This window comes from Gymnodraco acuticeps, unplaced genomic scaffold (assembly GCF_902827175.1).
Source record: "Gymnodraco acuticeps unplaced genomic scaffold, fGymAcu1.1, whole genome shotgun sequence".
NCBI classification, from domain to species: Eukaryota; Metazoa; Chordata; class Actinopteri; order Perciformes; family Bathydraconidae; genus Gymnodraco; species Gymnodraco acuticeps.
Window position 1 is genome coordinate 29,710 of NW_022991649.1, and position 15,735 is coordinate 45,444.

Consider the following 15,735-nt stretch of genomic DNA (forward strand, 5'->3'; position numbering starts at 1 on the left):
TTAGTACTCGGTGTGTACCGGAGTGCAGGCCTGGCCCTGTGTGAGGCACAGCTCCAGTTTGCAGTGCAGGTAGATTTCACTGCTTGCTCCAGAGAACTCGAACATGTTGAAGGAGAACACGCTGGACGTTCCCTGTCCGTTTCCCTGCATCTGCACCGTATCATCAGCAGGGTTCGGACATCTGCCCGGAGACAGGAAATACACACCATGAAGTCTCAGAGTTCATTCTGTTCCAACAGTCAGAGTTTATTCTGTTCCAACAGTCAGAGTTTATTCTGTTCCAACAGTCAGAGTTTATTCTGTTCCAACAGTCAGAGTTTATTCTGTTCTAACAGTCAGAGTTTATTCTGTTCCAACAGTCAGAGTTCATTCTGTTCCAACAGTCAGAGTTTATTCTGTTCTAACAGTCAGAGTTTATTCTGTTCCAACAGTCAGAGTTCATTCTGTTCCAACAGTCAGAGTTCATTCTGTTCTAACAGTCAGAGTTTATTCTGTTCCAACAGTCAGAGTTTATTCTGTTCTAACAGTCAGAGTTTATTCTGTTCCAACAGTCAGAGTTTATTCTGTTCCAACAGTCAGAGTTTATTCTGTTCCAACAGTCAGAGTTTATTCTGTTCTAACAGTCAGAGTTTATTCTGTTCTAACAGTCAGAGTTTATTCTGTTCCAACAGTCAGAGTTTATTCTGTTCCAACAGTCAGAGTTTATTCTGTTCCAACAGTCAGAGTTTATTCTGTTCTAGCAGTCAGAGTTTATTCTGTTCTAGCAGTCAGAGTTTATTCTGTTCTAGCAGTCAGAGTTTATTCTGTTCTAGCAGTCAGAGTTTATTCTGTTCTAGCAGTCAGAGTTTATTCTGTTCTAGCAGTCAGAGTTTATTCTGTTCCAACAGTCAGAGTTTATTCTGTTCCAACAGTCAGAGTTTATTCTGTTCCAACAGTCAGAGTTCATTCTGTTCCAACAGTCAGAGTTTATTCTGTTCCAACAGTCAGAGTTTATTCTGTTCTAACAGTCAGAGTTTATTCTGTTCTAACAGTCAGAGTTTATTCTGTTCCAACAGTCAGAGTTTATTCTGTTCCAACAGTCAGAGTTTATTCTGTTCTAACAGTCAGAGTTTATTCTGTTCTAACAGTCAGAGTTTATTCTGTTCTAACAGTCAGAGTTTATTCTGTTCCAACAGTCAGAGTTTATTCTGTTCTAACAGTCAGAGTTTATTCTGTTCCAACAGTCAGAGTTTATTCTGTTCCAACAGTCAGAGTTTATTCTGTTCTAACAGTCAGAGTTTATTCTGTTCTAACAGTCAGAGTTTATTCTGTTCCAACAGTCAGAGTTTATTCTGTTCCAACAGTCAGAGTTTATTCTGTTCTAACAGTCAGAGTTTATTCTGTTCTAACAGTCAGAGTTTATTCTGTTCTAACAGTCAGAGTTTATTCTGTTCTAACAGTCAGAGTTTATTCTGTTCCAACAGTCAGAGTTTATTCTGTTCCAACAGTCAGAGTTTATTCTGTTCCAACAGTCAGAGTTTATTCTGTTCTAACAGTCAGAGTTTATTCTGTTCTAACAGTCAGAGTTTATTCTGTTCCAACAGTCAGAGTTTATTCTGTTCCAACAGTCAGAGTTTATTCTGTTCTAACAGTCAGAGTTTATTCTGTTCTAACAGTCAGAGTTTATTCTGTTCTAACAGTCAGAGTTTATTCTGTTCCAACAGTCAGAGTTTATTCTGTTCCAACAGTCAGAGTTTATTCTGTTCCAACAGTCAGAGTTTATTCTGTTCCAACAGTCAGAGTTTATTCTGTTCCAACAGTCAGAGTTTATTCTGTTCTAACAGTCAGAGTTTATTCTGTTCTAACAGTCAGAGTTTATTCTGTTCTAACAGTCAGAGTTTATTCTGTTCCAACAGTCAGAGTTTATTCTGTTCTAACAGTCAGAGTTTATTCTGTTCCAACAGTCAGAGTTTATTTCCTCACCCGTTGATGATGAGGTCGTATCACAGATTACTGTCAGGTGATGCCTGATTGGTTGCCCAGCAGGAGTCTGTCACCATGTTGGCGTCCAGCCCCACCGCCTCCAGCTGCAGCCAGACCGTCTGGTTCAGCAGGATCTCCGTGTTCGGGCCGACCGGCTGCAGGAGGCCGGCGTCGCTGAAGGAGCTCATCGTCAGAGTGTAGTTCCACTCTCCAGATACAAGCTGCTGCACCACAGAGCTGCACACACACACACACACAACACACACACACACAGTTTAGCAGTGTGACGCTTGGAGCTGTGGTACATTAAGGACCAGGTGACCCTCACCTGTCTTGGATCCTGAAGGACACACCCCTGACCTCTGGCTGTGTGTACTTGCAGGAGAAGTCAATATGGAACTGGTCGCTGCGGATGAGGACTCAGCCTGATGACTCCGCCTGATGAGCTGTTGGAGGACATGATGGAGTTCTTGTAGACGATCTGGCTGTTGTTTCTCTGCAATGTGACAGAAAAAAAAAATGTAACGGCCGCGGCCACATTATTCCAGTGCTCACTGCTGACGGTTCCATCCTGACAGAGAACGGTCAGTGTTGGAGTTCACAGTCCAAACCATCCAGGTCATAAATCACATGGTCTCTAATCAATAAAGTATTTAATTAAATGTAAACAGGGTGACTGAAGCCTGTGCCTTCCCTTCCACCGATCATAAAGAGAACAATCTTCCAGCTCTTCTGAGGGTTGCAGGTGTCAATAACCAACTGAACAGGACTCAGTTAAAGCAGCTTTAAATGCTTCTTGTTTTCCCAAAGACGCTCTGAATATAACCCGCCATGAGTCTAGAGGAAGTGATAACCACGCACCATGAGCTCCGTCCCGCAGGGGGCGCTGCTGTCGAAGCTGAATGTCACCAGGTGGCTCTGGGGGTCTTTGAGGTGTAAGGTGGAGAAGTCGATGCCTTTGTCGTCCAGCAGACATCCAGCCAGAGCCACAGAGGCCGAGTCCTGCCTGCAGACCGTGGAATCGCCTGTAACACAACGACACTTCAACGACACACCGACACTTCAACGACACACCGACACTTCAACGACACACCGACACTTCAACGACACACCGACACTTCCACGACACACCGACACTTCAACATGGACTTAAGACCCCGTTTACACGAGGACGAAACGGGTTGTATCCGCATAGTTTATCTTGCGTATAGCCCTTTCGTTTACACGAGGCCGTAACAAAACGATAGAAATGAACCTCGCAAACGATAACGGGTCACGAGGTGGATAGATCTGCAAACGGAACGCTCTGGGGGGGCAAACGGCTCCGTGTGTACGTCTCTATACGATCATTTCCTGATAACGATGAAATAGCCCCGTGTTCCTCTGCCCCCGTCTCCCTCTGCCCCGTCTCTCTCTCCCCCCGTCTCTCTCTCCCCCCGTCTCCCTCTGCCCCGTCTCCCTCTGCCCCGTCTCCCTCTGCCCCGTCTCCCTCTGCCACGTCTCCCTCTCCCCACGTCTCCCTCTCCCCACGCCTCTCTCCCCACGCCTCCGTCTCCCCACGTCTCCCTCTCCCCACGTCTCCTGCTCAGAGATCTGCTGCTGGGCTGTCAGAAGAGGGGGAAGAAAAGAGAGGCTCCGTTTATTATTCTTACATTATTATACAGAGTCGTAATCAATTTGTTTTAAAGCTCAATAAATAACAAAGAAGACCTCTGACCGGCACTTTTCTAATTTTGTCCGGAAGATTTAAACTTTAACGGACATGTTGACCGGCGGAGACATTCTGCCGCATTGTTCCCTCGTCCCTTGGAAGAGGCGGAGAGGTGGGTGTCTGCTGGTGGACTACCGGAGATACAGCAGGAGCACACGCCGTCCACCGCGGAGAATAAACAGATGGGCAACCATGCTCCGGGGTTTTATTCGCAGCTTGTGGTGTATTTTGTGGCGGCAGCAGCGCCACTTACAGGCCCGGCATATGTACTACAGCGTTTCCAGCGGTCTCGTGTGAACGGACTCATGTGATGCGTTCAGGTACCTAAAGACTTGGTGGCTCTGTACTTGGAGGCGAACAGACCCCGACAGAAGCAGCGGGTCGAACCGAGCTTCTCTCCACAGAACTCATGATCACTGCAGGGCTGCGGACAGAGAGGAGGGGGGGGGCTGCTGTTGAGATCATAGTATGAAGTGAATACTTAAAAACGATAGTTAATTATAAATCATATATGATCAATCATATTCTTGTATAAACCCATAATGAGAATGCTTCTTGACGGTTTTTGAATATGTATGTATGCTTACAATTTTTTCTGTTGCTATTTGATAACTTTGCGTTTTGAAAAGAGGGTGTTGTGAGTTTTCATAGTATGTTTAATATTTAAAACGAAAGTTAATTATAAATCATATATGATCAATTATATTCTTGTATGAACCCATAATGAGAATGCTTCATATTTTAGGTTTTTCTATATTACAGCATAAACAAAACAAAGTGGTTTGTTTAGGTTGAGTGTGTAAGGTCTATGATTTATGGGTGTCTCTGATAAGGAAGAGGGCAGTTTCTTCCCCTTTTTTCTCACAGCAGATCTCAGGGAGGGGGGCTCCTGCCTTAAACGAGAAACACATTGAGGCCCCAAAAATGGTTATGTCATAGCTGAGAATAATATTTTTCAAGTCCTACAGGGGTCATGTCCTTTTTACACAAATATGGGAAGGTGTGTCTTAGGCCATAGCCAATAGAAGATGTTGGTTGGGGATAGAGGAGGTGTTGTTGGGGTTTCGATCCGGTTTTTTGAGCATAAAGAGACTGGTTTTTTGAGAGAGCAAGAGAGAGGGGGGGAACCCCCTGGTAGACTCTCTCTCGGTAGGCTGTGTCCTTCAGAGCTGGGTTAATAGCTCTCGGTAATGTTCTCTCAAACTTGGTGAATATCTCTGATATTTGTTGGTTGAAGGGCTGGGTAAAATGGCTCTCGGTTAGATCTATCCCGGAAGACTTTAATAGGACGTACGGGAATCTTATAACTAGTAGTTAGATCTATTCCGGAAGACGTTAATAGGACGTACGGGAATCTTATAATAGTTAGATCTATTCCGGAAGACGTTAATAGGACGTACGGGAATCTTATAACTAATAGTTAGATCTATTCCGGAAGACGTTAATAGAACGTACGGGAATCTTAGAACTAATAACTTTATTTAGATCTATCCTGGAAGACGTTAATAGGACGTACGGGAATCTTATAACTAATAGCTTTATTTAGATCTATCCCGGAAGACGTTAATAGGACGTACGGGAATCTTATAACTAATGGCTTTATTTTAGATCTTGGATAGATGAGAAATATGAATTAAGGTTTTAGATAAAAATATAACCCCAGCATGATATGTTGCGTATGATTATAATGTGTTAAACTGTATTAGTTTGGACCTATTTTTCTTCAATAAACTGATCTCACCTGTTGGACTGGGATAATTTAAAAGACAACCTGTGCTCTCCTCTCTTGCTTCAAAGGTAAGACTGCATCCCTTAAACAGATTAAAAAAGAGTTGTCTGAATTGAAACAGCAGTTAATTGAACCTAGGTTCTTCGGGGGGTTATAGAGGTGAGATCTTGCCGACGTTGGTGGATCTGAGCCAAGCAGCAAACTTACATAGACTCAATAACTTCGGTCAGGTCAATTAGTAGGTCAGAGTAATTTACCGGAATAAATTATCAGGACCTCTCCGACCACACACACACACACACACACACACACACACACACACACACACACACACACACACACACACACACACACACACACACACATACACACACACACTTTAACAAACTTTAGAATTGTTTTAATCTGTTCTCAGATAAAGATTTAAAAACATGATGGCTTTCTGTAGGAATACTACAAATGTATATTTATATCACACCTACCTTTACAGTAGTTATATTTATATCCAAAAGTCATTACAAAAATGCTTGGCTATACCAAAGCGACAGACTCGAGGATTTAACAACTCATAAAACAGGAGAGGATTAGTGAACAGCTGAGTGAACGCTAACATGTGGTTTACATGTATTGCATCATTGATAATAATTCAAGATATGCTTTTACAATGTGTACATCTATATTACATGTTTTATGTATTTTACTTTACTTATAGGGTACTGTACTGTTGGACCCCCAACATGCTCTGTTTCTGTCAACTTACAAATTATTTATCTAATATATCATATTCCAATGACTTGTATATAGACTCTCCTCGCACTATTTCTATCCTATTTTATTTGTATTTACTTGCACTATTTTCTCAGTTTATCTGTGTTATTGTGTTGCTCTGTTGGAGGAGCCTGTGACCTCAGATTTTCATTGACATATCTACACTGAAGCTGTGTACGCATGACAATAAAAGCCTTGAATCTAATCTTGAATATAATAGTGAAAGAGGGTCTTACAGCAGCCAGAAGTTGACCTCCACTCCTCCAGGGTCACGTTGGCTTCCAGGCTGCAGGCCTTGGCGTAAGCCTCCAAAAACTGGCAGTCGACCCCATCCGCTGACGGGTATCTGCACAGAGTGTGTGTGCAGGCGCTGATGTACGGCTCTGGGTCGGTGTGCTCGTGACAGGCGGAGAAGGGAGGCTGCCTCATGATATTACAGCTGTGGAGGGAGAGAGGATGATCAGTTTTCTGAACATGTGTTCCAGAAACATCCTTGCATCATCTGTGTCTTCATGGCTCAGTTCTTACTGGTCAGTGGAGCGGTTGCAGTTGATGGAGATGTCGACTGAGTCCTGGTACTGAGTCTCACAGCTAGAGGGAGACAAACATCACAAAATCAAACAACAAATATCAGTCAGACTATTATGCCCCTTTTCCAGCAAACCGGTTCCGGGCTAGAGCCGGATTAAGCTCTGGTTCTTCCTGTTTCCACCGCAGTGGGGCCGGCTCTAAGGGAGAGTATCTGTAATATTGGAGATTAACCTGAGCAATAAGAGTTCATGGTGAGTATGGCAAATAAAAGATGTAACAAGCAGTAGCTTTTTAATGAAAAATACGCCGGTAAAATATGCCTGTAGAAAACGGCTAAAGTAGTCAAGACAGTCAGATTAGCTTCGGTTGCTATGCTAAGATCAACCATTTCATACTAGAGAAACTTTCATAACAGCGTTGTGATGCCAAACAGTGTCAATTCAGACTGACACACATTCACTTATATTTATCAGCTGCTGTGTGACAGTCAGACAGAATAAACTCTGCCGTGAGTTAACGGGAGAATAAACTCTGCCGTGAGTTAACGGGAGAATAAACTCTGCCGTGAGTGGTCGAGCAGCACTGCAGCTGTCGGTAAATGTATTAATAAACAATGAAGCACTCTGGAGAAAAGTATAAGGGTTGAGAAGTAGTTCTTTAATCTGGCTTCGTTTGATTAAAAGCAACACGACCAGTGGCGGCTGGTGGAAAATATTTTTGGTGGGGCTGTTGATATAGTGAGAAATATTGGGAGAAATGACCCCTTAAATTAGGACTTCTGGTGATGTAATGGCACGTTTCCACTGCAGCGCGGAGCTCGCTTTAAGCGTGCCGAGCCGTGCGGGGCCCGTTTTTGGTTGCGTTTCCACTTGGCCTAGTACCGGCTAGCGGGTCCTAATTCACAGTTTTTCTGGCCCCATAAAATCGTGGTTCTAGGGCCAGGAACAACCAGGCTGAGTCGGGCTGAGTATGCTAAACTAGAGAGAGAATCGCTGGCAAGGGAATGGAGATTGGCTAAGCTAACGTTGTATATGCTCCGACCGTCCACACTCACAAGAACGGCCTATACAGACATAAATAAAGCAGCGACTGTATTCGCCATGACACAGGCAGTCTGTGGTTTGTAATTGTTTAACTTTTGTCTAGTTTCTGAACAGATATGAAGAGCTGTGAGCTCTGAGTGCTAAGAGCTAACGGCTGTGTTGTTATGCTATGTTAGCTTTGCCTAGCATGGCTAGCTTGAAGGTACTTGTCATACGTGCACTCGTGCTTTTTAATTTTTTCGGACTTCATATCGGCTTCATATCGTTTACCCCCGTCACAGTCCACGGGCACATCGTATCTGTCCCCGGCTGTTTGAAGATCAAGCATGGGAAACAAAAGACAGCATTTACCTGTTTGCATCCAGCTAGCCATGCCTTTCTGGTGTACCAGCTACGTGAGAAGCCTCGTTGATACGTTTTGTCTTTTTCACGAGCTTGCTGTGATATATACAAATCGGGTTGGTCCGGTCCAAGGTCTTTAAGCAACAGTTTATCTCCCAAACTTCTCCTTTCGAAAGGATTGGAGAGTAGCTCTTGCACGGAATTGGGTGCGGACCGAGGTCCGGCGACTCCACCTGCACACGAAGCCATTCTCATCCAAGTACTGCGTCACCTTGGTCACTCACGAGTCTAAAAAACAACTCACGTCAACGCACGTAAGCAACGTGGGCGCCAACGTGAGCGCCCTCGTGACCAAAATATTTGACGGCGCTGATTGGCTGAAATTATGTTTCGGCGGCACAGTTTACTATTGAGACTTTTGTAACGTGCTGGTTGCTGCTGTTTGGCTCGGGGGCTCCGCCCGGTAATGATAAACTAATGCCATGGGCAAGGCCAGGCAGGAAACATGTGACTTATCAGTAACTTTAGACATCGTAACACCATTTTAAACGAGATTTTATGGTAGATTATACATTTTACTGATAGCAATTGTATGATATTTACCTTGTTCATTAAAAATAAAAATATAAAATATATATTCTTTTAAAAAAAAAAATTTAATTTAAGATTTTTTTTAATATATTTTTTTGTATGTGGGAAGAGGTGGGGCGGCACCCCTAGCACCCCTATGGGCCGGCCGCCACTGATAGAGGACCTGAAAACTACAGAGGACTTGAGAGTAATCACATTACTTCAGGTGGGGTTTATAAAAACCAATGCGACACCTGCTCGAAATTATATTAATGTTTAAATAGAATAATGGTTGTAAATAATAAATAAAAAAAAGAGGAGGGATCCCTCTCCCAGGACGGACAGACGTGCAATAGATGCCGTATGTAAATCGAAGAGATAATACATTTGCAGCATAGGTAGTCCACTTTATCAGGGTTGGTTCACTTGGTATCCTCTTTTTGTAAATGTTTATATGTATACCTGCCACTGTTGCTGCTGGACTCTAAAGCCAAGTCAGCTGGGAGTGCTGCTGACAAACTGGTGGAGATGTCCAGAGGAACTGATTCATCAGAGGAGACGTTCAGATTTAGAAAGATCTTGCTTTGTTTTGGTCATGTTGAGGAAAATGTACATCATGTCCATTATTTGGATACTGATACGAAGTGATTAGGGCACCTAGTGAACCTGAGAGGTATTTGCCGATTGCGCTGGCTGTAAAGAATCTCTCAGCCCATAAGTGATGTATTGGATGGGTAACTCAAGTACTGTACTAAACTCACGCTCGCCACTGACTAAAGTTCCATTTTGAGGTACTTGTACAAAATGTGTGTCTGAAGAAGGAGAATAAGATGAGAAAAGTATGTTGAATACTTTACTCTGTGTGGTTTCGCCAGTCACAGAGTAAAGATTATTTATTTAATTGTTACCCCTGACTTTTGTCATCGACTCCTTTGAATTTAGAAAAGATATTTCAAACATGAGATTTGCATGTTAGCTTTCTGAAAACCACAGGAGCCCCGTCTGAAGGAGTGTTGCAGAATGTAACCTGAGTGACAGGTGGCAAGTGAATGAAAGACTTGAGAATGACAGTTAAAGGTCATCTTTTAATGGTACTGTTTGTGCTGTGTTGAGAACCTGGTCCATCTTGTGAGGGCTGTTCTCCGTGTACAGGAAACCCTGCAGTTCTTAGAAGTGACTCACACGACTACACGACTAGTCTTTAGATATCACATTTAGAATCAGATGCATATGAATATCAGGGTTGGAAATGTCATTAACATTTTCCATTTGTACAACATATTATCAAAAATGATCCTCAGAAGTAAATATCTCATTGGGGAGAGCTGCATATACCAATTACCCTGGTGCACTCACGATTTAAAAAACACTGTACGGTGTTAAGAAGAAATCTTCAATAATCTCCTTTTCTTTTAGAATATCTGCACAGCCAGAATAATCAGCTAACAGTCTTTAATTAAACAAATGATTTATACAAGGCACAGTAAGTACAACACTACTTACACAGGGGTGAATGACAGCATGAGTCTGCTGAAGATTTGATTCTGACTTTTTGGAAAATTCTCACTTTTTACTGAAAATTCATATTTATTTCGGAAAATTCGGACTTTTATTAACTAAACTAAACATACAATATTTAACACAGTTGACGACGCACAACAGTTTCTGACTTTATTCTGAAAATTCTGTCACGGACGTACAAAGTGCAAAAGCACGGATGCAGACACAGGATTCAAGTACAAAAAGAGTCTTTACTTGATTTGTTGATACAGATGTGCGGTGATTCCAAAAACACTACAGACAATAAATATCTACACTAACGCTTACCTATCCAAAACTAGTAAAATACTTAATACCTACTACCTGATCTTTCTATTTCTATAAACGTGGACTCTGACTATTACTGTAACTGGATGATGATGTGAAAACGCAGGAGAGCTCGGCATAACACTCAAGACAATCTGGCAACGAGACAGTGAATGGCTCGGCCTATTTAAACTGACATCACCAGGTGCAGACAATAATGACGTGACAACCAATCAGACGGTGGAAAGGACAGGATGTAACTATGACACAGATAATTCAGGCATTTCAAATGTGACTTTTCTACCTTTGTCGAAGCTGAGGGCTGTACTTGTCTTCACCTGTCCGGTCGTCATGAAATCGCTTAATACAATATATAAATAACAGTTTCTTAATTGAAAGTCTCCAACAGCAAAGATATTATTTAATGTATGAAGTTTTAATTAAAATAGTTTTGTATTATTAATCTTAATAACATCATTACATTCCTCTGTTTATTTCTGTCACTAAATATATATAGTTACATCAAAACCAGTCTCTCCTGACTGAAGTACCACAGTGTAGAAATACTCTGTAACAAGTCCTGCATTGAACTAAATGTTACTAAAGTCAAAGTAGTTGTAATCAGCTAAATTAAGTATTAAAAGTAAAAGTAACCAATGCAGGAAAATCCAAAATAAATGCAAAAATACGAAACTAAATTAATCATAATAACCGAAAACGAGTCAAATGTTCATATTTCTATCGTATTGAAATACATCAGACATTTATTTAGTTGTTTCTTTATGCAGAAGTCTAAGTAACTAACGCTGAAGGTAGTAAAGGAAAAAGTATAATATGTCCCTTTGAATTGTAGTGGAGTAGAAACACCAAATGGCATAAAAAGAAAATATACAAGTGAAGTACAAGTACCTCAATCTTCACGTAGGTACAGCATTACACTCCCTGCTCCTAACTCAAGCTGAGAATCAGTGATTTATTTGAGGCAGCTTCATCTGAATTGAAGTGAAATGATTAGTACTGAGTGTTAGTGAGAGCTCAGATCGTCTGCGGCTGATTTGAAGTCGTGTTTTCGTCCGACCGACCGCCACCTCCTTCAGGCTCAGAGGAAACAGCGTCTGCAGGTGAATCCCCGACCGCCTGCTGGATCTGTTGAGAGTCCTCTTCTTCCTCCTCCATCCCATCATGCACCTCCAGCTTCTCCTCGTCCTCCATCACAAACAAATTGTTCATGGAGTCGGCCACCGCCTCCCTCAGCTCGTCCTCAGACTCCTCGAAGTTCCTGTTGAGAAACGGGAAAGTGAGACACTCTCTCAGTCGGAAGGTGGCGATGGTTCTGTACAAAATCTACAGTGCTATCAAAACTTCATCTCTAACTAAACTACTATCTAAATCACTGACTACCATCAGACTACGTAACTAACTGAGTTTAACTAACCAATTAACTACCTAACTAACTGACTGAGTGTAACTAACCAATTAACTACCTAACTGACTGACTGAGTGTAACTAACCAATTAACTACCTAACTGACTGACTGAGTGTAACTAACCAATTAACTACCTAACTGACTGACTGAGTGTAACCAACCAATTAACTACCTAACTGACTGACTGACTGTAACTAACCAATTAACTACCTAACTGACTGACTGAGTGTAACTAACCAATTAACTACCTAACTGACTGACTGAGTGTAACTAACCAATTAACTACCTAACTGACTGACTGAGTGTAACTAACCAATTAACTACCTAACTGACTGAGTGTAACTAACCAATTAACTACCTAACTGACTGACAGAGTGTAACTAACCAATTAACTACCTAACTGACTGACAGAGTGTAACTAACCAATTAACTACCTAACTGACTGACTGAGTGTAACTAACCAATTAACTACCTAACTAACTGACTGAGTGTAACTAACCAATTAACTACCTAACTGACTGACAGAGTGTAACTAACCAATTAACTACCTAACTAACTGACTGAGTGTAACTAACCAATTAACTACCTAACTGACTGACTGTAACTAACCAATTAACTACCTAACTGACTGACTGAGTGTAACTAACCAATTAACTACCTAACTGACTGACTGAGTGTAACTAACCAATTAACTACCTAACTGACTGACAGAGTGTAACTAACCAATTAACTACCTAACTGACTGACAGAGTGTAACTAACCAATTAACTACCTAACTGACTGACTGAGTGTAACTAACCAATTAACTACCTACCTGACTGACTGAGTGTAACTAACCAATTAACTACCTAACTGACTGACTGAGTGTAACTAACCAATTAACTACCTAACTGACTGACTGAGTGTAACTAACCAATTAACTACCTAACTAACTGACTGACTGAGTGTAACTAACCAATTAACTACCTACCTGACTGACTGACTGTAACTAACCAATTAACTACCTAACTGACTGACTGAATGTAACTAACGAATTAACTACCTAACTGACTGACTGAGTGTAACTAACCAATTAACTAACTAACTGACTGAGTGTAACTAACCAATTAACTACCTAACTGACTGACTGAGTGTAACTAACCAATTAACTACCTAACTGACTGACTGAGTGTAACTAACCAATTAACTACCTACCTAACTGACTGAGTGTAACTAACCAATTAACTACCTAACTGACTGACTGAGTGTAACTAACCAATTAACTACCTAACTGACTGACTGACTGTAACTAACCAATTAACTACCTAACTGACTGACTGACTGTAACTAACCAATTAACTACCTAACTGACTGACTGAGTGTAACTAACCAATTAACTACCTAACTGACTGACTGAGTGTAACTAACCAATTAACTACCTAACTGACTGACTGAGTGTAACTAACCAATTAACTACCTAACTGACTGAGTGTAACTAACCAATTAACTACCTAACTGACTGACTGAGTGTAACTAACCAATTTACTACCTAACTGACTGACTGAGTGTAACTAACCAATTAACTAACTAACTGACTGACTGAGTGTAACTAACCAATTAACTACCTAACTGACTGACTGAGTGTAACTAACCAATTAACTACCTAACTGACTGACTGAGTGTAACTAACCAATTAACTACCTAACTAACTGACTGACTGAGTGTAACTAACCAATTAACTACCTACCTGACTGACTGACTGTAACTAACCAATTAACTACCTAACTGACTGACTGAATGTAACTAACGAATTAACTACCTAACTGACTGACTGAGTGTAACTAACCAATTAACTAACTAACTGACTGAGTGTAACTAACCAATTAACTACCTAACTGACTGACTGAGTGTAACTAACCAATTAACTACCTAACTGACTGACTGAGTGTAACTAACCAATTAACTACCTACCTAACTGACTGAGTGTAACTAACCAATTAACTACCTAACTGACTGACTGAGTGTAACTAACCAATTAACTACCTAACTGACTGACTGAGTGTAACTAACCAATTAACTACCTAACTGACTGACTGACTGTAACTAACCAATTAACTACCTAACTGACTGACTGAGTGTAACTAACCAATTAACTACCTAACTGACTGACTGAGTGTAACTAACCAATTAACTACCTAACTGACTGACTGAGTGTAACTAACCAATTAACTACCTAACTGACTGAGTGTAACTAACCAATTAACTACCTAACTGACTGACTGAGTGTAACTAACCAATTTACTACCTAACTGACTGACTGAGTGTAACTAACCAATTAACTAACTAACTGACTGACTGAGTGTAACTAACCAATTAACTAACTGACTGACTGACTGAGTGTAACTAACCAATTAACTACCTAACTGACTGACTGAGTGTAACTAACCAATTTGCTACCTAACTGACTGACTGAGTGTAACTAACCAATTAACTAACTAACTGACTGAGTGTAACTAACCAATTAACTACCTACCTAACTGACTGAGTGTAACTAACCAATTAACTACCTAACTGACTGACTGAGTGTAACTAACCAATTAACTAACTAACTGACTGAGTGTAACTAACCAATTAACTACCTAACTGACTGATTGAGTGTAACTAACCAATTAACTAACTAACTGACTGAGTGTAACTAACCAATTAACTAACTAACTGACTGAGTGTAACTAACCAATTAACTACCTAACTGACTGACTGAGTGTAATTAACTAACTGACTGAGTGTAACTAACCAATTAACTACCTAACTAACCAATTACTGTCCAACTAACTGACTAACTGACTGAGTTTAACAAATGAATTGTCCAATAACTGACTAATTAACTACCTAGCAAACTGATTGACTAAAAAACGAATTTATTAACAGACTGACTAACTCATCAAAGAACTAACTGAGTGTAACTAACCAATTAACTACTAACTAGCTAACTAACTGACTGAGTTTAACTATCCAATTAACTGTCTTACTAACTGACTGACTAACTAATTAACTACCTAACTAACTGAGTGTAACTAACCAATTAACTAACTAACTACTTAACTAACTGATGGACTAAATACATACCACACAGTATTCATGTGTTAATAAACCCACTTTTTCCATAAATGCAGTCAATTAAAACAAGTTCTAACAAATGTAAGTTGAAAAAATAGCCCAGTAACTGATTTGCATAATAACTTTAAATAGACCCTTAATATCTCCCCTCATTATGAGCACTGTTCTGTTTAAGGGATGAGTTTAAGGGATGAGTTTAAGGGATGATCTGCAACACAATAACTGAAACCCCGTGAGAGCTGAGATGTTGGATTTTGCTAACTTATAACTGAACTTATCCACTGAAACTCTGACCCCTAGATTCCACCGGGTCCGTCTGCGGCGCGGTTTTGGTCCGGCCTCCTCCGGCGTCATACCCTACCGGTCGCGTTTCAGAAGCATTTCAGAAGCAGAGCGTCTTGCCTGCCGGCTCGCAGTCTTTGTTGATTTGGGCATGTTTCCTGGACAGGCTGCTTTGTACAGACACAGTTAATAATAATTGTAATATCCCAGTTATAAACGACAGGAATCAAAGATGCGTTGCTGTATTTTAGCGGTAAAAAAATGCATTCATCATCATAATTATTCTATATATATAATTTACACAGTGCCTGTAAACCGGAGGGATAGGGTCTGCAATTTAGTTTATTTTGGGGATGGGCCGGATGCTCTGACCGGTCCACTTCCTGCCTTTGCAACGCCTCGCGTCGAAAAATAGACTTGAATCCTATTTTGAGCGGAGCCCAGCGGCGAGACGCTTCTGGGACGCTTC

General features: G+C 41.0%; 1 protein-coding gene and 1 pseudogene across 1 annotated transcript in view; both read right to left on the reverse strand.

The window, feature by feature from the left end:
• Positions 1-10,815, reverse strand: LOC117534358 (annotated as a pseudogene).
• The window catches only part of LOC117534361 (serine/threonine-protein kinase Nek5-like), a gene marked incomplete at its 5' end in the record, with an annotated part of 22,479 nt that continues 17,057 nt past the window's right edge, over positions 10,314-15,735 (reverse strand). The window contains 1 exon segment of the mRNA XM_034198537.1: positions 10,314-11,741. Coding sequence (XP_034054428.1) covers positions 11,498-11,741 — 244 coding nt within the window. The 3' untranslated portion in view covers positions 10,314-11,497.